Genomic DNA, 24,934 nt, shown 5'->3' on the forward strand with positions numbered 1-24,934 from the left:
CTAATTCTGTCCCTTCCCTCTGCCATTGGTCTTACCTACCCAGCTTTTCCCTGGTGCCAGAGCTCCATTGTTTCCAACAGAAAACCTCACAGCATGGCCAGACAACTTGCAATTTTCCACATGTGTACTTTCCATGGAGGTCCCAGCTAATCCTGCTGGTGCCTTCCCACTATCATGGGCACATTCGTAATCATTCATCAACAGTCACTGAACATTTCCTTTGTGGGACGTGCGTTCCACAATGTGTGGGGCGCCATGTGTTCCTGAAAAATCATGGGAAAATATCAATAGAATGTTGATACATGGAATCTCTCATCAATTTCCTATTGATTTTATTTTATTTTATTTTTAATTTATTTATTTTATTTATTTTTATTTTTGGCTGCATTGGGTCTTCGTTGCTGCACGTGGGCTTCCTCTAGTTGCAGCGAGCAGGGGCTACCCTTCGTTGTGGTGCGTGGGCTTCTCATTGCGGTGGCTTCTCTTGTTGCAGAGCACAGGCTCTAGGCATGCGGGCTCAGTAGTTGTGGCTCGAGGGCTCTAGAGCGTAGGCTCAGCAGTTGTGGCGCATGGGCTTAGTTGCTCCGTGGCACGTGGGATCTTCCTGGACCAGGGCTCGAACCCGTGTCTCCTGCATTGGCAGGCGGATTCTTAACCACTGTGCCACCAGGGAAGCCCTCCCATTGATTTTAGATACCTATCTTCTCTGTTGAGTGGTTCATAGTTAGAAGTGGCAGCACCTGGGAATTGGTGGGCAAAATGATTCCTGCTAAAGCTTACTTACTTCGCAGAAAACGTCTGCCGACCCCTGACCTAGTTTGATACTCTGGTCAGGAAAAAAAATCATTTTACAATAATAATAGGTCCAGATCAGAAGAGAGAGAATGCTGTTTTGCAAGTCAGTAGACCTGGTTTTAGCCCCAGCCGTGGCACAAACTGACAAAGGCAAGTCATTTCACCCTCTGGGCCTCAGCTTCCACAGCCACATAAATATCAGGGTATCAAACTAGGTCAGGGGTCGGCAGACGTTTTCTGCGAAAGGCCAGGTAGTAAATATTTTTGGCTTTGCAGGCCACGTGGTCTCTGTTGCAGCTACCCAACTCTGCTGCTGTAGCCTGGAAGTGGCCCTAGGCAATACAGAAATGAATGGGCAGGGCTGTTCAGGGAGGGACCAGGTGGAAGGCTGGATTTGGCCTGTGGCCCGTCTGCAAACCCCTAGATAACCTTACCGGTTCGCCAGGTCTCAAATACTGAGTCAGACATTTCCATATGCCCATCTCATTTCCACAGACTCCCTTGTTTGGAGCTTATGTCCATCATCTTACAACTTCGAGGCAGTTTTTCCCTAGAAGTATAACCAAAGTCGTTACTGCTGGTCTCTAAACAACTGAGAGTACACCAGTTGTCTCCATGCTTTTTATTTATTTATTTTTAAAAAAGTAATTTATTTATTTATTTATTTATTTATGGCTGCCTTGGGTCTTCATTGCTGTGGGCAGGCTTTCTCTAGTTGTGGCGAGCGGGGGCTACTCTTTGTTGCAGTGCACAGGCTTCTCATTGTGGTGGCCTCTCCTGTTGCGGAGCACAGGCTCTTGGCGCACAGGCTTCAGTAGTTGTGGCATGTGGGCTCAGTAGTTGTGGCATGAGGGCTCAGTAGTTGTGGCTCGCGGGCTCTAGAGCACAGGCTCAGTAGTTGCGGTGCACGGGCTTAGTTGCTCCACGGCATGTGGGATCTTCCCGGACCAGGGCTGGAGCCCATGTCCCCTGCAATGGCAGGCGGATTCTTAATCACTGTGCCACCAGGGAAGTCCCTCCATGCTTTTTAGAGCAGGGAACTAGTACTCGTTCTAGAACTTGTTGGTTACCTGTGCCTCAGGCACTGTGCGGTGTACTTTCTGTCCCTTCATCCTCAAGATGGTCCAGAAGGGAGATGTATCTTCGCCCATTTTAGAGATGACATCACCAGAGGCTGATGTGGCCTTCCCAGTGCCCCACAGCAAATAAGCCTCAGAGGCAGAGCCAAATCCCCAAAGCCTGTATTTTGTTCTCTCCTAGGCTGCTATTCTTTAGATACAGACCTCGCTTTTGAGTGATTTTACAGTGGTCGCTCGGTATCCACAGGGGATTGGTTCCAGGACACCCCGCAGACACCAAGATCCGTGGATGCTCAGGTCCATTATATAAAAGGGCATAGTACAGTCAGCCCTCCATATCCGCAGGATTAGGTCCGTGGTTGGTGGAATCTGCAGATGCCGAACCCACCAATAGGGAGGGCTGACTGTGCTTCACCCTGTTATATCAATATGATGAACTTGAGCATCTGCAGATCTTGGTATCTGCTGGGCGTCCTGAAACCAATACCCCTGTAGATACCGAGGGATCACTGTATACTGTTGATTATTTTGAGGGAATTGTACTCATGTGCTAATTTACCTTTATTTTTTATTTGTTAACTGTAAAGGTAATACATGCTTATAGTAAAAAATACAAAAAGACCAAAAGGGTATAAAATGACATTTTTCCTCCGTCCCCATCCTTCATTTTTCTTCCTCACCGCTAACCGCTGTTCATTGTGACCGTTTCCTGTGTATCAGGGCACAGTGCTCCGTTTCATTTTGTTTATTTAGCCCTTATTTGTGGGCTCTTAGGTTATGTCCGGTTTTGAGTTTTTTGTTTTTGTTGCTTTATCAAATAATAATGCAATTAACGATTCCTAAGCAGTGGGTTTGTTAGATCAGTGGTATGGACATTTAAAATGTTGAAACTATTATCAAGTTTTTCCCCAAAAAGGCTTTGTCAATTGGTATGAGGTGGGCTGTTTTCTAACACCCTTGACAATTTAGGGTTATATCAAACTTTTACATTGTGTTAGTCTGGTAGAGGAAAATGATGTGTCACTTTTATTTGCATTTTTAAAATAATAATAAAGATTGCACAGCTTTTCATGGGTTTCTCTCCCTTTATTTGCTGTTGATTTCCTATTTATATCTTTTGCATATATTTATTGGTTTGTTCATTTCAAATTATCCCTTTTGTATGTAAGTCATTTGTGTTGCAAATCATCCCCCAATTGGTCTTTTCATTTTGTTTAAGGGCATCTTTTTTTTTTTTTTTTTGGTCATATAGTAATTTATAGAGATGATATAGATTTATTAGTCTTTTCTTTCATGATTATTTGGGATTTGTATTATGCTTAGGAAGGCCTTTCCCACTTTCAGAATATTTTCTAAGAATTCATAAATGAATGTATTTTTTCCTATCGGCCGACCTCCATCCAGTCCCTTAATATTTCTTCTCAGGGCCTCCCACCTCCAGTTTTTCACTAAAACGGTGACCATCATGACGAACTAAAGGCCCTCTCTATCTTGCAGAAGAAGATGAGAGCTGAGGAAACAAAAATCGTTCAAGAAAAAGCTGCAAAGATCAAGGAATGGGTGACACTGAAGTTAGCAGAGGTGAGTGAGAGCTTATCTTGGGAAGCCTGCGAGGGACCTGCATGGGGTTGCTCCTGTCACCCTGCGTTTTTCTGCCTCTATCTGTTTACGGGGCCTTGCCTGCTTTTCATTTTGTTAACCATTTGTCTCTCGTTCGGCTTAAACACTGACACACTTCACTTCACTTTTCCCTTCCTGTTGTCAGAGTTGGGTTTCCCTAGAGCTCCTGGTTTGCTCTGTGTCTGGGGAGAAGGAATGAGTCTCACTTCTGAGGAGTCCCATCAGTTTCCTTCTGAGAAGCACACACAGTCCTTACCATCCACCCTCTGTCCTCTCCATTCTTTTTAGCTTTTTTTTTTTTTTGGTGGTCAAATATATGTAGACTATACCATTTGAGCTGTTTTTGAAGTGTACAATGCAGTGGCATTAAGTACATTCACAGTGTTGTGTACCCATCACCACTACCTCCAAAACTTTTCCCACCCCAAACAAACTCCATACCCATTAAACACTAACTCCGCATTGTCTCTCCCCCGAGTCCCTGGTAACCTCTATTCTACTCTCCACCTCTGTCCATCCGTTTTCACAGCTCATCACTTGCTACAGCTTTATTTAGGAAACTCAGGACTAGAAGCTACAGCGCTGCTAGCAAAAAACCAAAAAACAGCCTCTTTCTAAACAGAAGGAAGGGGAATTGAAGTTTGGAGAAGGGTGAACACTCACTCCTGACACAAGTGACTCACACCTGCAGGGGGTAGCGGCTCATTTTGCCTCCTGTCCTTTCTGTGGACACACATCTCAGGTCACCTGCTAGAGTACAAGTCCTTGTAGAGGGACAGAGCTGATGCCTATAACCTGCGTCTTCCACAGCCCTGATCTCTTGCTAAAAGGAGCTCAATGGAAGTGTGTTGGCTTTCCAATTAGAATGGGTACTAGACAGCCTATTAACAGGACCTGGCATATTGGCTGGAGACAATGGAAGAACAGTTATTTTTTGCTCCTAGGTGAATAAGAGGTCAAAGTTACTTTTATCAAAGGTTGAAACAAGAAAAAAAAGTATGTTTTGTCAGGGAAGATAATGAGGAATTAGGGCCTGTGGATTATGACATAGTGAAATGATACGGTGAGAATAAAACATCAAACAATGAAAAATCTGGGTCCTAGAGCTCAGGATAAAAATCATTAGAATAATTGGAAAAGAAGAATGTAATTAACCAATATTTGTTAAACGCTTGCAATGCATCAAGTTCTAAGGCAGGCATTTTAAACATAGATACTGATTTACTCTCAATGACAACTTTGTGGAATGATTACTGCCATCTTCAATTTATCATAGTAAACTGAGACAAAAAAAAAAAATGCAAGCAAGTTGCTACTGTGATAAAAGTTATTTTTGTAGGTTGTATATTGTTCCCGACTCCTTTCCAGTAGAAGGATAATATATCCCTGCCCCTTGCCATAAGATTTGCTATGCCTCCCTGAGGAAGGAATATGCTTCTGCAGATCATGGACATTATGCTTGTTTATATGACTTGCTCAAGACATATATGTAAGCTATATTCAATTAGAAACTTCAAGAACAATCACATGGGGACTTCCCTGGTGGCGCCGTAGTTAAGAATCCACCTGCCAATGCAGGGGACACGGGTTTGAGCCCTAGTCCGGGAAGATCCCACATGCCACGGAGCAACTAAGCCCGTGTGCCACAACTACTGAGCCCATGCGCCTAGAGCCCGTGCTCCACAACGAGAGAAGCCACCACAATGAGAAGCCTACGCACCGCAACGAAGAGTAGCCCTCGCTCACTGCAACTAGAGAAAGCCTGTGCACAGCAACGAAGACCCAACACAGCCAAAAAAGGAAAAAGAAGTTTAAAGAAAAGAAAAGAACAATCACATGAATTTATTATTGCCCTTTTCCTTTTTCCAGGAGATAGGGTTTTCTCCTTCATCCTGGATCCAGTATAAATAAAGCATGTGAAACTGAGTAGAATACATATGATATAAAATATAAGCAAGGAAATAAAATTTTTGTGTTATAAACAACAACAAAAAAAAGTGTGTTGGCTTTCATTTCAAAGAAAATGCAGCCACGCTGAGGCTGGATCTCATGGATAATATGTTGAGCAGAAGAAGCCAGACACAGAAGTACATCTTGAATAATTCCATTTATGTAAAGTTCTAATGGGCACAACTACACTAATGTGTGTAGGGTGCATACTTAGATGGTAAAACACAGAAAGCAAGGAAATGAATCTCATAGACTCAGAAGAGTTGTCGCCTTAGTGGGGAGGGCGGATCATGTGATTGGGGAAGGACAAGTCCGGGATGTCTGGAGTGTTGGCAAATTCCTCTTTCTTAACCTGGGTGGCGGTCACATGAGTATTCATTTCAGAATCATTTGTTAAGCTGTTCATTGGTGTAGAATGCAGTTTTTTGTGTGTTATATTTCACCATTTTTTTAAAAGGTTAAAAATACCTAGAAAAGAGGGACTTCCCTGGTGGCGCAGTGGTTAAGAACCCGCCTTCCAATGCATGGGACACGGGTTCGAGCCCTGATCCGGGAAGATCACATGTGCCACGGAGCAACTAAGCCCGTGGGCCACAACTACTGAGCCTGCACTCTAGAGCCTACAAGCTACAGCGACTGAGCCCGCATGCCACAACTACTGAAGCCTGCGTGTCTAGAGCCCGTGCTCCACAACAAGAGAAGCCACTGCAATGAGAAGCCCATGCGCCGCAACAAAGAGTAGCCCCTGCTCGCCACAACTAGAGAAAGCCCGTGCGCAGCAACAAAGACCCAACGTAGCCAAAAATAAATAAATAAAATTTATTAAAAAAAAAAAAAACCAGAAACCTAGAAAAGAAAGCACAGGGGCTGCCAAATGGAATTCTTTCCCATCCACAACCAGGTAGCACAGAGAGAAGGAGGAGGTCAGGGCTCCCAGGAGAGTCGGCAGTGGATTGGGGGGCACCACGGGTTCTTTTGTGTAGATTGGATGTTTAAGAAGGATTTTAATCTTATTTTGAATTATATATCTGAATGTGTAGGCTGAGTATTCTCAATCATCATTTTTCTTTTTGTCTAGCTTGAGATGGAGAATCAGCACCTGAAAAGCTGTAATCAGCACCTGGTGGAGCAGGTGGGAGCCCTTCAACGTGCACTAGAAGGTAAGCGGGCCAGCATGTGCGGGAGTGGGGTGTGTGTGTGTGTGTGTGTGTGTGGCTGAATTGAGGGAGCTCTTAACATGCCTATTTTTGTCCCAACCACAGCTCTTCAGATGGCACCTTCGGGGAAGCTGCTGGTGGCCCCCCAGGGAACCACAGAGCAGGATTCTGTCCCTGCAGGACCAGGAGCCCAGCCAGTGGGGCAGGACGGTGGTCCTCAGGCCCAGGGTGCCCTGAAGGCAGCTATGCCTGTACCTTCTCCAGCTGCTCTGCAGAGCAAGGACTCTGTTCCTAAAGCAGGAAGCCCCTTGGAGGATTCTAGTTCCAGTAGGGTCCACCCTGGAGAAATATCAGGGGCCAAGACCCTTCCACTTCATCTGGGAGGACAGGGTTCTCCTGGCCAGCTGTGCCTGAAGCCTTGCGCCCCCAGGCATGGTTTGACTTCCTGGGGTGAAGGCCTGGTCACTGCTCAGGGAGGGACGCTCCCTAGGACGAAGACCTCTGCCAGGGAGGGTGGCCCCGGCTGCAGCCTGACTCTGCCGAAGGTGCGGGCTCCCAGCACCCACCGGGACAGCATCCAGCTGGCCAAGCGGCACCACAGCCAGCCCCAGGCGGGCCCTGCGCACTTCAACCACGTGGTGAGCATTGAGATTGGGACACTCTCAGCCCTCCCCTCCTCCAGCCTTCCCAAGGTGGAGGCTGGACCTGAGCTCCGGGAGGAACCGGAGAAGATGGAGATGGAGGAGCAACCCCCAGCGGGGAAGATGGAGGAAGTGGATTTGGAGAACAAACCACCTCCACCCCCCCTGCACCGGTTTCCATCCTGGGTAAGAGGCCCCCTGGGGACAGGACAGAGGGGCCGGGCTGATGGTGCGAACGCTGTCGGGCACAGCCATGTGCTGAGCGTGGGACGAGGCTGTCACCCTCACCCCCTCTGGGAGGTGGGTACCCCCGGGCCTGTCCAGACTACTCCGCCCACAAGGGGTGGAGCCAGGATTTCCGATTGGACGGCGGCCGGCTGTTTCCTGAGCAGGCGCTCACCGCGGGCCACAGCCAAGCTGGGTGCTTGGTGCCCGTTTTCTCGTGTAGTCTTCCTGACTCTCCGTGGAGGTGCAGTGTGGTGGCTAAGAGCACGGGTCCCAGGATCAAACCAGGAGGTCCCAAGATCAAACTATGTGAGCGGGGGCAAGCTGCTAAACCTCTGCGCCTCAATTTCCCTCTCTGTAAAATGGGGATAATAGTACCTGCTTTATAGGGTTGCCCTGAGGATTAAGCGTGTTAATACGTATTTGGTGAGTAGTTGCAGCAGTGGTTCGCAATAAGTGGAGAGGCTGCTGGAAACGGCAAGGGCCAGGCCAGGGTGGAACACCATCAGAGCCATCCCTCCTCTTGTTCCTCGTTGTCTTGTAAATCCAGATGCTCTGAAATCCTAAAGCAGAGGCAGGCAGTGAGGGAGCATTCGGCAAGGGGTGTGGCAAGAGGGCTCAGGTCCTTCCGGTCCCCGAGACAGGATCGCTCTTGTTACCTTAGGGAACCACAGTGGCCCGAGAACCCAACCTCTCTTCTTAGGTGGGACCAGCTGGGCAGTAGCCATGTGGGGAAGATCGAGACTGAGAATTGGGAGAAGGACATTTCTCAATCTGAGGGAGTCAGATGGACTTAACTTGCTGATTTAGAGTTCCTTTGTCTGTTGATCCTCGAAACAACCGTGTGAGTTAGGCATTAAATAAGCTTTTGTAAAACACTCCTACATTTGTTTAACCTAAACCCCTCAAGCTTCACACGTTCATTCTCTCTGTGAAGTTAGAGGCCTGTCCGTGGTTGAATTCCACTACCACTACTGGCAGGAATAATCGTTTTTATGGCTAATTTTACCACATGCACCCAATTTATCTGCCCTACATCAGCACGGAATTCCCTGCCCCAGCCCAGTGCCGGCCCCTCCCCCCCAAAATTCCTCCTTGCTGCCTCCCATCTCTTCCCTTCCCTTGCCTCCAGTCACCTCCGGCTCTCATCCCAGCCCTCGCCAGCCCCTCCCTCTCTCCCCCAGGTGCCCCAGCACTGCTGCTCCCCTCTGGGGTGACCCGGATAGCATCCACCTTCCTTCCTGCCCCAGCCTAGCCCAGCTGCCTCCTCGAGCTGGGCAGGCCTTCCCCGGTTCTTGTGACTCACCTGTCACCTGAAGGGGCCTTTGTTTTCCCTTTACCTTGAGTGAAAAAGAGATATGGAGGAGGGTAGGTGGGGCCTCTGGGTTGTTTGGGAGTGATCCAAACCTAAGAAAAGCTGCCCAGGCCTGTGGGCCTGCTTCAGACCCAGGGGACCCCGAGGGGCGAGGGAAGAGTTGAGGGTGGGAGTTCCCATCGATTTGTCTTCTACGGCGGGGTTCAGGGGTCTGGGTGAACCAGGACTTTGAGCCTGAAGCCTAACCATGATGTGACATTGTTACTGTAGGAAAAAAATGTGTCCCAGTTTCCAAACAACTGGCTTCCAAACAAAAGGGCACGCACATCCTTGCCATGCAGCTCTGACGTCCTCATTACCAACCCCCCAACTTCAAGGGCTGTAGGATGGGTAAGATTCAGAGAAAACAGGTCCCAGTTCCCTCTCCTCCTGAACTTCCTTGCCCCAAGGGAAGGGTGGCAGCAAGAGAGGGAATAAATACCGCCTGCAGGGCACTGACTATGCTCTAGGTGTTAGATGTTTACGTTAATAATTTCATTTGATTGTCAGCAGCCTGAAAGGTGAGTATTATTACCCCCATCTTAGGTCCAGAAATGATGTTAACTTGTCCCAGATCCCCCCGCCAGTCACTGGCTAAGCATGGATGTGGACCCAGGTCTGCCCGCCTCCAAAGCCAGAGGCCGGGGTGGGCACGGGGGTGGTGGGCCCTGACCCCTTGTGACCTCCCGTTCCAGGAGAGCCGGATCTACGCCGTGGCCGCATCAGGCGTGCGGCTGTCTGAAGTGTCTGCTAGAAGTAACGCCGCCTGCTGCGGTAAGTCCCAAGTGAGCTGCCGGTGGCGGGCGGGGTGGGCGTGCGGGGAGGAGAGGACTCGGAGCAGCGCCCAGGGCCAGGTCGCCTGCAGCCCATCCCCTCCCACAGCAGGTGGGGTAAGCACGTGGCCCCGGCTCCCTCGGAGAGAGAAGGAAGCTGCACAGGTTCAGCTCATCACCTGCCGGGAGGGAGTGGGCGGGAACAGAGTTGTGGCCAGTTACAGAGCTGGAAGGGACTTTGGAGGCGGGGCGCTCCAGCCCGGCTGCCCGCCTGCACCGGCTTCCCTTCTGCAGTGCCAGGGCTGTGGCCGAAGGGGCCCCCGGTGCCTTGATTTAGATAACCCCCTGAAGGAGCCGCATCCCCACCTGAGTGCGGCTCCTGAGTCGCCAGCCGCCCGGTCCCCACGGTGATGCGAGCGCCCCATAGTCACACGGCTTGTAACTCACCTTGGCAAGAGTGGGGCTGAAAAAGACCTTGGCCCTCGTCCTGAGATCTGTCCCCCGGTCTGTCTCCAGAGTGCTGTTTCAGGGAATGCTGTCTGCACGGATCTCTCTCCTCCTCGCTCTGCTCAGGTGTCTGCCTCCCCTGCCCCGCTTCCTGGGTTTTGCCACCTGAGTGAGCCTCATCCCTCTTTCCCACCCCTCCAGCTTCAAGCCCTCCAGCCCTTGCATCCCCCGGGCCTTTCTCTGGCCTGGTCTGCAAGAACGTCACCGTGCCGGTCTACACAGCCTTGAAGGGGGTAAGAGGCTGCTGTCCGAGGAGGGGGTGTCCCCGCCCAGCACCCACTGCCCCACCACCGTGTCGGCAGGCAGTGGCTGGTGTGGGTCTCCAGGGGCAGGCGTCTGCGCACACGTAACTCTGGGCAGGGAGCTCAGCCCCCCATATATCTATTTATTTTGTTCATCTTTATTAGGTTTTTTAAAAACTCTTTATTTTTAATTTTTTTCTTCCCATTTTATTGAGATATAATTCACATACAGCACTGCCTAAGTTTAAGGTGTGCAGTATAATGATTTGACTTACACACATCATGAAATGATGACCACAATAAGTTTAGTGAACATCCATCATCTAATATAAATACGGAATTCAAGAAATAGAAAAAAACCTTTTCCTTGTGATGAGAACTCTTAGGATTTACTCGTAACAACCTTCATATATTAATATACAGCAGTGTTAGTTATATTTATCATATTCTGCATCACATACCTAGTACTTAGTGATCTTATAACTAGAAGCTTGTACCTTTTGACCACCTTTATCCAATTCCCCCTCCTCCCCCACCTCAGTAACCACAAATCTGATCTCTTTTTCTTTGAGTTTGTTTCTTTGTTTTTGAAGTATAATTGACCTACAATGCTATGTTAGTTCCTGGTGCACAACACAGTGATTCAATATCTTTATTAGGTTTTTATTAGAAAAATTCTACATTTACAATAATGTGAATCAGTATGATTATGGGCAAAGTAAAAAGTTAAAGGTTAAACCAATGTCTGCTCTGCGTCTCCTCCTCATCTTTTCACATGTCTATCCTGGAGGCCAGTGGGGCTCCTTCCAGAACTTTTTATGTATTATGTCATATATTCCCATATGTATTCCCATAACATCTCTACATATTTTTTAACAAAAATCAGATATAGCTGCAACATGATGTTTTCGTATACTTTTTGGTCTGCTTTTTTTTTTTTTTTCCAACTGAAACCTTTTATTCTGAATTTGTTGGTGCTTAAGGAAGACAGCTTTGCCCATAATTCACTGTGCCCTGGACTTATGACACCAACTTGTATTTGGCCAATTAGAAACAAGACCAAACTGCATTCTTCTTAGGTCTGTTCAGTTGATAAATGGCACTTAACTGATTTCTTTCATATAATCTTTAACAAGAACTCATAAGTCACATTAATTATGCCCCAAGAGATGAGGGACTGATGGTAATTCAGATGGGCACCTCTGAAAAGATCTGTCAGTTTCCTGTCCGGTTCTAGCCAGATTTTTTGGAAAACCTTAGGGAAAGACTGAAATTCCCCACCAATCTGAGATTGCCTGTTAGTTTTTACAACATTAACTGGAAAAAACAAGATTCCCAACATGTTTTTTGAGATCATAACAGTAACATTTTGTAAAACTTTTTGTAGAAGGATAAAAAGCCAAAAGTGAAATTTCCTCTTACATTGCTTTTCCCTAATTCCTAACCCCAGAGGCAACTCTCACTAATGGTTTGGTGTTTATTCTGTAATGCCCTCTGATGCATTTACAAATGCATTTACAAATTTATTCTCTCTTACACACACGCACACGCACACGCAAAGAGGATGATGTCATACGTGTCAGTCTACCCCTTGCTTGTCCACCCAGCCATGTGTCAGGTCTTCCTGCCCCACCTCCACACACAGCACAGCTTTGCCTCCCCTTTTAGGACTTCCCAGTACCCCTTGGTATAGATGCCCCATAACTACCTTAACTTGTCCTCCCCTGATTCACAATGTAGGTCATGTCTCTATTTTTCTGTAAAATCAGTGTTGCAATGAACATCACCATGCAAATACATCTCTATGCACTTATATATGCATATTTCTGTAGGACAGAGTTCTAGAGGTGGAATTTAGGGGCAGATAATATGCATGTTTTAAATTTTGACAGGTAGTGCCAAATTACCTTCTAAAAAGATTTTATATAAATCTTTTATATAAAATAGAGTACCCTTTTCCACACAGTTTCCCCAATATTGAAGTAATTGGTCTTTTTAAATTTTTGCCGTGATCTCTCAATTTGTCATCCCCACCCACTTTTAAAGCTCCTGTCTCACACTGGGCCCCGTGGCATGGTTTTCTGGCCCCCTAGTGGCAGGGAGCAAGGGTCTCAGTGGCCAGGTGTTCAGCCCTGGTGGGGCAGCTTCACTGGGGACCACAGAGGATGATGGTGTGTGAGGGAGAGAGAAGCATGGAGGTGAGGACACAGGGGTAAGGTCGTCGAGTCGGGAAGGGACAGTTGTCTTTTGGGTGCCCCAGCTGGGTGATGGCTTCCCATGCTCTAGACAGGCTGTGTTGGCCATGCCCCAGGCACTTGGAGCGGGAGTGAAAGTGCAGATGGGATGGGGCTTGTCTTGCAGACTTAGCTGCAGTGGGGAGGGGCCTGTCTTGCAGAAAGCCACGCAGATCAGCACTGTGCCCTTTGTGGACGAGTCCTCTGGGTCCGATGATGACTGCAGCTCCCAGGCGAGCTTCCGAACTTCAGTGCCCTGCTCTGAGTCCAGGAAGACCAGTGGACTGGGCAGCCCCCGGGCCATCAAGAGAGGTATGGAGAAGGGTGGTGGGAGGGGTGCGGAACGATGAGGGGCCCTTCATCTCCTCCCATGGGCGGTCCCACGTGGGTGCGGAAGACCCTGCAGCTCCCAGGATGTGTGAGCCAGGAGGCTGTGGACCTGGGCCTTGATTCCTCCTCCTTTTGGGCAGGCGTCTCCATGTCCTCGCTGAGCTCCGAGGGCGACTACGCCATCCCCCCGGACGCCTGCTCCCTAGACAGCGACTACTCAGAGCCTGAGCACAAACTACAGCGCACCTCATCCTACTCCACCGACGGGCTGGGCCCAGGCGGGGTGAGCTGGGAGCTTGGCCTCTGCCCCGATGGGGCCGAGGCAGGGCCGGGTGGGAGCGGACCTCCAGCACAAGACCCAAGCAGCAGCTGCATGAGGCGAGGGGTCCCTGGGATTGGCGAAGGGAGGGCGGGAGTCTGGGGGCTGCCACTGATGATGTGAGGGCATGGGGAGTGGGCTGGGGGTGTGCAGTTGGGGGCCAGGCACACACAGACCCCATCACTATGGCCCACGGGGCCCAGGAGGAGTTTACACACGTTACCTCGTTTTAGCTCCACACTGACCCTGGGATGCCGAGAGCTAACAATACATTTATTGAGTTTTTAGTGTGTCGGGCGCCGTGCTCATGGCTTTGTATGCACTGTCTCATTTGTCCTCACAAATGAGGCTTATTACCCCATCTCGTGGATGAGAAGCCTGAGGCTCAGAGGCATGCTGTTATGCGCCAGAGCCAGTGGTAAATCCAGATGGCTCATTCCCCAGCCCTCGCTCCATAGCACTGTGCTGCCCTGTCTTCATCTCCCCCTCCACGAACCCTCCACCCCAGTTTGGCTGATGTTCCCCAAACCTCTCTTGCCCTTTCCTGCTGCCTGGAATGGCCTTCTTCCTCCTCTGGGCTCGTCTTCAAGGGAAAGGCTGATTTCCTTCCAAGGTCAGTTCAGGTCTGGCTCTTGCCAGAAGCCTTCCCTGGCCAGCCTCTTGCTTGTGCAGCCCCTGATCTACCACCTCCTCAGGGTCAGGTGCTTTCTCCCCCTGCCAGCAGGACCACCCATGCTTTATAAGTCCTCTCTGCACCCTTAGCAGGGCAGTGCCCTGAAAACACACCTAGTAGATACTCAGTAATTTTTTTTAATTGATGACAAAGCAGTGACTCAACTGGGCTATTTTGGCCTGTGTGATGTCCAGGAACCCCAGTGATTTCCCTCTTCTGTCCACCCCTCATCCCCCTACACCCTTCCACTCTTGCAGGAGTCACTGGAGAAGTCAGGCTACCTCCTGAAAATGGGGAGCCGGGTGAAGACGTGGAAGAGGCGCTGGTTTGTCCTGAGACAGGGACAGATCATGTACTACAAGTCTCCGGTGAGACCCTCCTTCCCCAGGACAGTAGGCAAAAGGACCCCACCCCAGCCCCAGAACCGCATGAGAGGGGCTGGAAGCAGGGCAGAGGGTGAAGGTCTGGCAGGCAGGGAGAGGCAGCCTGGGCACGCACCTGAGGCTTTGAGCCCCACACGGGACCATGAGGCTGGTCACCGGTTCTCACAGTGAAATCAGGCACTGAGCAGTCAAGGGCACTTCTAGATGAATTGGCTTGGTGACTCCTTCTTCCTTCAGAAGCCGAGTCCTGTCAATGAACTATTCCTAGGCTGCCCTCACATCATCAGGACTGTTCTAGCAGGCGAGCTTGTCACCTCCTCCATCTCCTTCCTATACTGTTTGGAATTAGGGAGCCTTAGGATGTTGGGACCTAGTTTGACAGGCCCTCCCTAGAGAACCAATGTTAATGTTTTAAAGAAGGCAAAAAGGCCTGACTCTTGTGCAACTCCAGTTGATTGTTAGTGGCTACCTTGAGCATCACGTGAGGGATTCAGGTCCCGTATCACTCAATGAGTAGGCATGCTCTGATTGATTAGTTATGTCTGCAGTGGCACTGGAGAGGGTAATGGTGATATATATAGGCCACCTGTTTGCAACACTGTAAAATATGTAGTAGAAAGAATTTAAGGGCTTTATAGCTCAGGAATAACCTGGTGGTTTCTCACCCAGTTTTTAAAGGCTCAATCTATACTTTTTGAGGCCTGGATCAGGAGGACCCATGTCTCTAATCATTGCTCCATTTAGTTAGAACCAGGATCCAGAACAAGTTATCCATCATACCACAGCCCAGGAAAGCTTAGGAATCACTTTCCCCTTTGTGACCTAGAGTAAGATCTGAGGGGAAATGACATGCTCTGGGAAGGCTCCAACCTCTTTCCTCTCCATTCCTTTCTTTACAGAGTGACGTCATCCGGAAACCTCAAGGTCAAGTGGAACTGAACTCCCGTTGCCAAATTGTTCGAGGGGAGGGTGCACAGACATTCCAGGTGAGCATGCTCCTAGCAGCTAGTGCTTTAGATAGAAGAGGTGCTGGGTTTGGATATGGCTCGGATGGAAACAAAGATGGGGCAGAATGAGCATGTGTGAAAGCCATTACATCACTGTTTGCACTGATCCTCATTTGTGGGTTTGAGGAAGGAAGAGGAGGCAGAATGTGAGAGATGGAGTGAAGGTAGGAGAGACATGGAGGCAAAGATGAGGAGGGGGAGAAGGGAGGGAGGGAGTACCAGGGCAGGAAGAAGGAAGACCCGGTGGGTCAGAGATCTGTGCCGCCTCAGAGCCAGGCTCCTGTTCTTCCATCGTCCTAGCTCCCCATCCCCGCCCCCATCCCCAACCCCTCACTTCTCCACAGCTCATCTCTGAGAAGAAGACCTATTACCTGACAGCAGACTCCCCCAGCCTGCTGGAGGAGTGGATCCGTGTCCTACAGAGCCTGCTGAAGGTCCAGGCCATTGGGCCTCCAGCCCTGCCTCAGGGTGGCACCAAGCCCGCTGTGAAGGGCTGGCTGACTAAGGTATGGGTGGGGTTGGTGGGGGAGGAATGTGATGGGCTCCTCTTGAGAGTCAGGGGAGCCAGGAGTGAGTGCTGGGGGTGGTGGGTCTCCTCCTGATACACAGCTCCTTTCTCCAGGAGGCTCCTCACACTGATTACCTGTGGGCTGAACCACACAAGGTGACGGTGAATGAGTGTCTGGAAAAATAGGGGTCAGTGTTGTTACAACAGCAGCTATTCTCGAGACAGAGGAGGGAAAGGAATGTCTCGGACCCATTCTGAGGTCACTAGGAATGACCCCTACCTCGTACCCACCCCTGCCTCGTACCCACCACAGCTCAGTGTGAATAGTGGGAAGCTGTGACCTCGGCGAGACAGGTGTGGCCAAAGACTTATAATATCTCAGGCTGCCCTAAAGACGTTTTAATTAGGGCTCTTCTGGTTGCAGAGAGCTGAGAAGCACCTGTTAATCCCAAGAAAGGGGAAGTTAACAAGGAAGCGCGTTAACTAGGCCAGGATGCCGTCAGGAATGATTGTGTGAGCAAGCTCAGTGCTTGGGGCTCTGCCTCTGCCTCTGCTTCCCCGTTCAGTCTGTGTTCACAGCCATCTCCTCTGCCCATGTGCAGTGTTTCTTACACTTCATGATTACACTTGCCCAAGGGCTTCAGCCCACTGTGGCCCTTCCCTTCTGACTCTAGCCTCTGCTGACTAGCAAGTTCTTCTCGTGATCGTATTCCTGGGACAGGATATCTGGTTGGCCTGGTCAGTCTTTTAACGGCAGGTCACACAAGGACGGATGGGGTGTCGTGTGGTACCATGGACCCTCGCTGTGAAAGGGCTGGTTCCATTAGTAGAGAATCTGGGTGGCATCTGAGTTTGACCTGGGATTGACCAAAGGATCTGAGTTGGACCGGGGGTTTTGAGATCTGTCTCCCTGTGGCTTCTCTTTGCCAGTCCCGGATCTAATTCTGGGTTCGTCTGGTTCTAATAATGCTGGTTCATTTCTGGCCTACAGGTCAAGCATGGCCATTCCAAACTGGTCTGGTGTGCTCTCGTTGGGAGAACCTTCTACTACTATCGAAGCCACGAGGACAAGGTACTGCCTGGCCTCCCGACAGCTTCCCCCAAACCACATTCCTGTGGCTCCGTGTCCTTATGGAAGGCCCCAGCTTTACCCTCTACCCCACCCAACCCCACAACAAGTACAGAGCTGGCTGGCCAGATCCCTCTAGAGTGTGTGACCAGTGTGCATGGTCCGCAGATCCTGCCTGTGTGGTCTGTCTGTGCTTCTCCAAGCCCGCCTCAGCCAGGGAGCTGTAGTCTCCCCCTCCCCATCTTGTCATCCACCCACGTCCTTGATTCCCAGCCCTACAAGGCCTGAGGGTTCAGAGAGAGGAGACTCCTCCGTTCCCCGCTGGCCCTCCCATTCACGGAAGGCTCGTGTCCACAGCGACCCCTGGGCCGTCTGCCTGTGCGGGACGCACGCATAGAGGAAGTAGATCGATCCTGTGACTCAGACGAGGACTATGAGGCTGGAGGAAGCCGGCGGTTGCTTTCCTCCCATTGCACCCTTGTGATCCACCCCCCAGAGCACAGCCCCACCTACCTCCTCATTGGCACCAAGCACGAAAAGGTAAGGGAGGGGGCTGGGCCTCCATGGCAAAGCTTGGACCTTTGATTCTCACCTTCCTTCTCTCTTCTGAGCTTCCCCAAATTCGAATCTATTTCCCTCCTGGACATTTTGGCAACTAGTATTTCCTGAATATTCCTTGTATTGAATCCATTCCCAGTGACCAACATCTCTTCACTGGGGCCATGAGATGGAGGGAACCACAAGCTTAGGAACTTGGGTTCACATTCAGCCGATCCCAAGTCTTTCCTCTTAGGCACTGGTGGCCTTGACTTGTGCCAACCAGACAGGCTGACCCTCACCCTGGGCTTGGCCCCTTCGGGGAGGCTCCCTTGGAGCTCTTGCCTCCATTCTTCCCCAGCCCAGCCCCATCAGGTGGCTTTCCATCCTCTTCCAGGATACGTGGCTTTACCACCTCACAGTGGCTGCAGGTGGCAGCAGTGCCAAGGTGGGCACTGCCTATGAGCAGCTCATTGGAAAGCTGATGGACGGTGAGGGAGACCCAGGTAAGGCGAGGGTGGCCATCACTGCTGGGTTGGAGGGGGGCGGCTGGGTAACTGTTGGTCAGGAACCCAAAGAAAGCACTACTGTACCCGGAAGCTGTTTGGAAACCTTCTAAGCCACACAAGGGCATTCCCGTCCCGAGCTCCAGGACCCCTGTTTCTGGAGAGGATACTGAGGAGACCACTCAGTATCTGGGAGAGTTGTGTGGGGAGCAGACTTTCCGGTGACTTGGTCAATGTTTTACTTTGTTCACTGCAACCTTGCTGGCTGGGCAGACGGTTGAGGAAAGAAGGCGGCTGGTTAATCTATAGTTAGAGTTTGTTAATAAATGAAGCCCAAGTTAGGACCAGGCTAACTAAGCCTGGGGCATTTTGGGGTCTTTATTTTGCTACCGATTCTCAGGACCCTGAGGATCCAAGGGCACCCAGAACACACACTGCTTTACTGCTGCTCCGAGGCTTGTTTGTTCCAGGCTGATATACGCTCCTCTATCCAGACCTAGCGCTGCAGGGAGAGGCCCTCCCCTGCACACGCACGCTTGCACTCCGATGTCCACGCCTTGCACTGGACGTTCACCCCTATTGCAGCCCCACGAGCAAAGCAGTAGCCGCCTTCCTGTAAGCCATGCTTGTGAGTGTGCTGAATAAATGCAGTGCACAGCCCACACTCTGTGGATATAAATCCAGCACAGCTCATGTGTCCCGACTGTGAAAGCACTGTCTTCCCCAGAGATCAGGGTCGGGGTGCGGGGGAGGCGAGTTCCCTCCTCAGTGGTAATGGCCACTGCTCTCTGGTGCTGTGCTCCGGGCAGATTCCCCCCTCTGGAGGCACCCCATGCTGTGCTACAGCAAAGACGGGCTGTACACCTCCCTCACCACCCTGCCCTCCGAGGCCCTGCAGACGGAGGCTGTCAAGCTCTTCAAGGTAAAGTGGGGGCTGAGCCCAGGCCCACGGACTGTTGGCGGCACCCTTGCCCTGTGCCCAGGCTCTGCCCAGAGCAGTGCTTCCCACCACGGTGATGCCGGGGTGGAGAAGACCTGTGCAGTTTAGGGGGGAGCTCCCGGAGGGATCTGAAGAGGAAGGGAAAGAAAGTCCCTCAGGGCTCCGATCATGTCCTTTCTGGCAGGGAGGCTGGAAGCTCTAGGACTTCATTCACGGGCCCCTGGGGAGCACTAGCGAAGAGCTGCCCTCCTCCTGCAGTGAACAGCGGGAGGGGGCAGGTTGATGTTGCTTCTGGACCTGAGAGATTCTGGCCTATTTTAGAATATTCTTTGTTCCCCTCTGGATAGTCTATCTTTTTAAAAAATGAATATGTCTTGCTTATGTAATGGAAACATTTAAAGGAAAGATCCTATCCCAAAGTAGCATTCTCGGTAAGCGTAGACATTCTCGAGCAGTAACGATGCTCCCTCCTAGAAAGGGCAGTCTGCAGTGAACCGGAGCCTTCCTTGAGCCCTGGGGGGGACGGCCCAGTCTGTCCCCTGTCACAGAGGACGATAATCAGGGGGCTGTCAGTCTACCTGTGCCCACTGTCATTTCCCTGCAGTCGTGCCAACTCTTCATCAACGTGCCCGTGGAAGCGGCCTCGGTGGACTACCACGTGTCCCTGGCCCAGACCGCGCTGCAGGTCTGCCTCGTTCACCCCGAGCTGCAGAGCGAGCTGTACTGCCAGCTCATGAAGCAGACCAGCTGCCGCCCGCCACAGAAGTGCTCCCTCATGCAGGTGGGCGTCCCTGGGGCAGAACAGCCGAGGGGAGCCGTTGGCCAGGGCTGCCCAGGACGTGGGAAAGGTGGAAGGAGGTGACCGAGCCTGGCAGCCAGCAGGCGGCTTCCGTGCTCAAAGCTGCCCGGGTCCCGCTGCCCTCTCTGTGCCCCTTCTGGATGTCTGCACACAGTCAGATTGTGTGATTGCGGTTCTGCACAAAGCCCGGCCAGGCTGGCCATCCTGGTGCCTGCAGAAGGCTGGGGGCTGCGGTTCGGAGAGGGTGGTGAAGGCTCTGTAGCTCAGGACTGCGAAGGCGGTGGCATGGCGGACCCAGCGCTCAGCCCACATTACTTGTTCCCCCCGGCAGTGCTGGCAGCTCCTGGCTCTGTGTGCCCCACTTTTCCTGCCTCAGCACCACTTCCTCTGGTACGTCAAACAGCAGCTCCAGCGCCACGCAGATCCCCGGTGAGTGCATGTCGTTTCCTCTGCCACTCTGGCACTACCGACTGGCATGATCCGGAGGGACGCAGGGGAGACTAGGATGGATCGGATCGCCCCGCCCTCTGGGATTTGCACAGTGGTCATGTAGACTTTGCCCATCACCATGTACGCAGATAGGCACGTGGAGATCTGGGCACGCGGAAATCTGGGCACGCTCTGCACACCAATCCACGTGTGTGTGGGTATTTAGTGGGGGCTCTCATGTGGAGCTACAGTGCCCCCAAATCATCCCCAGATTTGCATTCTCTGTTGCCATGTTTTCTGGCTTCTGCAGAAAATATCTGTGCCAGCAACCTGCAGCAAAATAGGCCCCGAATGACAAATTAACACCCCAGACCAGTCTTTGGGGCTCGTGTCACAGCCTTCCAGCTGCAGGTTTGGTCCTATAGGTTACATGTAGGTAGGGAACCAGGCTGTCAAGGTGGTAGGGATGAGTGGATTCCCCGGTTTTCCTTTCTTCCTTCACCTGTCTTTTTAGAAATGAGACGGGCCAGTACGCCACGTACTGCCAGCGGGCAGTGGAGCGGACGCTGCAGACTGGGGAGCGGGAGGCCAGGCCGTCGCGCATGGAGGTGGTGTCCATCCTGCTGCGGAACCCCTTCCACCACTCCTTGCCCTTCAGCATCCCCGTGCACTTCGCCAACGGGACTTACCAGGTGACAAGGGACCTACAGGTGACAAGGCTGCCGCGCTCCCTGTGCTGAGTCTTCTCGTATTGCCATCCCAGAGGAGAACACCTTTGGGCCAGTGGGTGCTAAGCCTCCTTAGGCCCAGCAGATCTTAACAGGCAAACCAGCCAAAGGATGGGCCTGGGGTGCAGGGGGCGAGGGGGGCCATTCGTGCCAGTGTGGAGGGAGTACAGAGCTTGAATCACAAAAGTGCTTCACTCTTTGGGGCCTGGGAAGAGGATCTTTTGAACCCACTACGTGAACAGGGAAGCTGACACACTGACCAAGAAAGTGGCATGGGAAAGGGCCTCCCAAAGAGTGACAGCAAAGGAGGAACGGAGCTTATGTGGGACTTCAGTTTACGGTGGGCGGGCTCCTCCCTTAAGCACTAGCCCTCTGCACGTGGAAACCAGCTTTCTTTGGCCTCTGCCGTCACCCTTGCTCCTTTCAGCCATGCCTTTCCACCTCCCGGGCCCTGACCCCTCCACTAGCCCCCGTGGGCCCCTCTCAGGAGGTCCCCTCTCCCGCAGGTGGTCGGTTTTGACGGCTCCTCCACAGTTGACGAGTTCCTCCAGCGGCTGAACCAGGAGACGGGCATGAGGAAGTCCTCCCATTCTGGCTTCGCCCTCTTCACGGACGACCCTTCTGGCAGGGACCTGGAACACTGCCTGCAGGGGCGCGTCAAGGTGATGGTCCCCATAAGCCGACTGAGCTTCCTCCTGAGCCACCTCGGTCTTCAGGATTTTGTGTTCCCAGCCTGTTTGGGGCTGAGCCCGAGGCCAGCATTTCTGTGCCATCTTAAAATGTGCCCATATAGGCAGAGAAAAGTCGTCTGTGCCCTTGTCTCTGGAGAGAAGATCTCCACATCCCTCCCTCCCTCCCTCGAGAGGCTGTTCAGCTTCCAGAAGAAAAGCCGCTTCCCAGCTCAGGGTAGGAAGGACAGGGAGGCACTTCTCAGCAGCAGCGCCCCCCGGGCGGAGCCTGCTGCCAGTTTCGTACACACGTGCGTAGACGGACAACTGTACGCCTGGACCCAGCAGATGTCGTGTTGTACGCTGGCAGCTCACTCTTACCCAGTCTGCCAGGGCCCATGCTGTGCTTACAGGTTCCACCAACTTTAAAGAGGTAGATCCTTGTGGTACTTCTGTGCGTAAAGGCCCTTGAGTGGGATTCGAGCCCTGTGTTGCATTAGGGTCTGGGGTTAGAACCGCGGGGCATGCTGGGTGTTTGTGGGATGTGCTGGAGCACTTGATGAGGATGAGGGTTTTGGCTGCAGTTTCTGCTTTCTTTATGGTGACAGGGCAAAGACTCCTATTGTCTTTTACCATTGCCTGGAAAAACTATGCCCGGGCATCTGTAAGGCTTTGTTACACAGTAGGCCTCCGGTTATATTTGTTGAAGAGAATGGCGGTTGGTGGGAGGGAAGTGGAGCCGGTGATAAGGGGCCGTGGTTTTGAACTGGGGCCTGCCTAGCCTCTGGGAGGCCGCCTCAGATGTCCAGGCAATGGCGGCAGCATTCCATGGTTTGCTGCCCACGCCATGCTCAGAGCTACACCTCTGTCTGTGAGAAAGCCACAGGCACCCTGGGTCCTGGGAGCAGGAGGCCCCGCGGGTCAGCCTCCTGATGGAGGACAGTCGTTCAACGCTGCCCCGCTGCTCTGCCCGAGTCCAGCCCTGACTGGACCTTGTTCCCTTCATCAGGGGCTTTTCTGACTTTCCTCTTTTGCCTCGTGCAGATCTGCGATGCCATCTCCAAGTGGGAACAAGCCCTGAAGGAGCTGCACTCCGGAAAGTCTGAGGGTGGCACACGTGTCGTGAAGCTGATGTACAAGAACAGGTCCTGGGCACCGCCAAGGGGGACCAAGCATGAGGGCTGCCGCTGGGGTGCAACTCATCACTCCCCCAGCTGGAGGCCTGTCCTGCACAGGCAGGGCGCCCAGAGATATAACACTGCCCGCTGGTCAGTAGCTGGAGGCCCAGGCTGGCTCTGCTGGCCTCTGTGAGGCCCTGGACAGCTCAGGCTCTGCGTCCCTGTACTGTGTCTGCACACTCACACATGCACGCACACACACACACACACACCCCTGCCCCCGAAACAGACCAACTTCCTCAGGTGGCTGCATGTGTTACATCAGGAGAGGAAGATTTTGTCCGAGCACTAGATATTTAAGACTAAAGAATAAATTGCTCCTATACCAATTCCAGGAAATACAGAAGGAGAAATCCTGACTTAATACCAATTTGACTAAGAAAATTCCATCCCAGTATGTCTCCAGGCAGATGATTTCCATTAGTCTCTTGGAATCTTAACTCATTCAGTTTCCTAATAAGCTATGATTCCAGGTACCAGATTCCCCCCACCAAATCCAGTAAGTCTTAACAGTGAATTCAGAACTGACCACGTGCTACTGGTGCTGTGGGACCTGATGGCCCTCTATCTGCTCTGTGTCATGCTTGGTTAAGTTTTTCTGGAGGCAGTGGAAAACAGGCTCACAAATGGTATAAAAAGAGTAGTTTCTTTCTTTCTTTGGAAATCAAGATAAACAGATGCAGAGACAGCTTCATCTGTTTGGGATCCCAGCTGAGCCCTGGCTTCTCACTCTCTCCCCTGTAGGCTGTACTTTCGGAGTCAAGTCAAAGGGGAGACAGAGCGAGAGCGCCTGCTGCTTGCCTCCCAAACTAGCGCAGAGATAGTGGCAGGGAGGTTTCCTGTCAACAAGGAGCTGGCTCTGGAGATGGCTGCACTGATGGCCCAGGTAAGGTTCTGTCCAGACCCCAGGAGGGTCAGGAGACGTCTTGGACTCACAGGTGGAATGCACCACACAGGCGGAAACAGGAGATTCTGCGAGTCCTGAGGTGCCAGAGAGGGCGGCCTTGCTGACTCCTTACCCAGCAGAGTGCCTCACTGCAGATCCAGGCTACGTGCAGAACTCTGGGCGTGGAAACCAGGGGCCTGGGTTTGAATCCTAGCCACCTTCCCGCTATGAGATCTTGGCTAAGTCACCTCACTTGTCTATGCTGTAGTTCCCTTTTTCGTATACCAAAAACAAAAATACATCCCTGCCTGCCCCTACAGGGTTGTACTAAGTATAATTCCTAGATAATGTATGTCATATAATGTATGTGGTTAAGTGTGTACTTACAGCTGTCAAACATTGTAATGAGAACTAGGAAAAGGAACACACATTCAGACTTTGACTCTTCTCCCTATTACCTTTAGGAGGCTGTCTTGCCAAAGGAATCTGGGATACCTTCATGGTTCCCATAAGAAAGAGTCTGGATCTACATGCTGGAGAGGAGGGGGAAATAATAACAGTTGGCCTTTAATACAATAAACATGTATTGAGTATGCTGTAGAGAGCCCTGTGCAAAACATTTTATATGTAGTACCCTATTTAGTTCTCACCCCCACTTTATAGATGAGTAAACTGAAGCTCACAGAGTTTAACCTGATCATGGTTTCAGAGCTGGTAAATGGCAGAGCTGGGATTTGAGCCAAGTATCTGACTCTAATGGCCACATTTGGAACAGTCAGCTCTACTGAAGGATCTGTAGCATCTTCAATCCTGTATCCCATATTTTTGGATTAGAAGCCAGAATTTCTATAGTGTTTTCCCTTGTCTGCCACTAATTAACTGTGTCTTTGGATAAGGCACTTGACCTCAGCTGCAAAAGGAGAGTTGATCTAGACAATCTCTAATATTCTAGGACCCTAAGGCTGTTTCTCTAGTGTCTGTGAAACTTGAGATAAAGGGTCTGTCTGTTCACAAGAAGTGTTTTTTCACATCCATTCACACCTCACCAATAAAGGAATGAAATGATTTCACCTCTCTCAGCAGGCCCCCACCCCATTCACATCCAAATTCCTGATTTGTCCCTCTGTGTGCTTCTACCACAGGTAGAGTATGGGGACTTGGAGAAGCCCATCCTGCCAGGACCTGGGGGCACACCCCCTGCCAAGGCTCTGCATCACCTCCAGCAGGTCCTAGACAGGTTCTACCCAAGGCGCTACAGACACGGGGCCCCCCTGGAACAGCTGAGGTAGGCTGCAAGGTCTTGCAGGGAGTCACCGTAGGGAGGCATGGGCTGTAGAGTTGGGGAAAACCTCAGAGCTGCAACAGAAACATGGCACCATATCTCTCCATCCATCTAA

At 51.3% G+C, this 24,934-nt stretch overlaps 1 protein-coding gene across 2 annotated transcripts in view; it reads left to right on the forward strand.

The window, feature by feature from the left end:
* PLEKHH1 (pleckstrin homology, MyTH4 and FERM domain containing H1) overlaps positions 1-24,934 on the forward strand; it is a 51,652-nt gene that overhangs the window by 21,318 nt on the left and 5,400 nt on the right. The window contains exons 5-25 of one of the 2 annotated variants that reach the window (XM_059914481.1): positions 3,372-3,455; positions 6,523-6,604; positions 6,707-7,428; positions 9,517-9,595; positions 10,243-10,334; positions 12,739-12,889; positions 13,048-13,190; positions 14,157-14,267; positions 15,182-15,268; positions 15,634-15,795; positions 16,789-16,869; positions 17,224-17,406; positions 17,801-17,909; positions 18,719-18,831; positions 19,454-19,630; positions 19,980-20,077; positions 20,592-20,769; positions 21,312-21,467; positions 22,518-22,618; positions 23,396-23,537; positions 24,680-24,822. In XM_059914481.1, the coding sequence (XP_059770464.1) occupies positions 3,372-3,455; positions 6,523-6,604; positions 6,707-7,428; positions 9,517-9,595; positions 10,243-10,334; positions 12,739-12,889; positions 13,048-13,190; positions 14,157-14,267; positions 15,182-15,268; positions 15,634-15,795; positions 16,789-16,869; positions 17,224-17,406; positions 17,801-17,909; positions 18,719-18,831; positions 19,454-19,630; positions 19,980-20,077; positions 20,592-20,769; positions 21,312-21,467; positions 22,518-22,618; positions 23,396-23,537; positions 24,680-24,822 (3,194 nt within the window). Of the gene's footprint in view, positions 1-3,371; positions 3,456-6,522; positions 6,605-6,706; positions 7,429-9,516; positions 9,596-10,242; positions 10,335-12,738; positions 12,890-13,047; positions 13,191-14,156; positions 14,268-15,181; positions 15,269-15,633; positions 15,796-16,788; positions 16,870-17,223; positions 17,407-17,800; positions 17,910-18,718; positions 18,832-19,453; positions 19,631-19,979; positions 20,078-20,591; positions 20,770-21,311; positions 21,468-21,598; positions 21,907-22,517; positions 22,619-23,395; positions 23,538-24,679; positions 24,823-24,934 lie in introns of those variants that run through there. The other variant, XR_009500940.1, reaches the window with a different exon arrangement.

Source organism: Balaenoptera ricei, chromosome 2 (assembly GCF_028023285.1).
Source record: "Balaenoptera ricei isolate mBalRic1 chromosome 2, mBalRic1.hap2, whole genome shotgun sequence".
Lineage (NCBI taxonomy): Eukaryota > Metazoa > Chordata > Mammalia > Artiodactyla > Balaenopteridae > Balaenoptera > Balaenoptera ricei.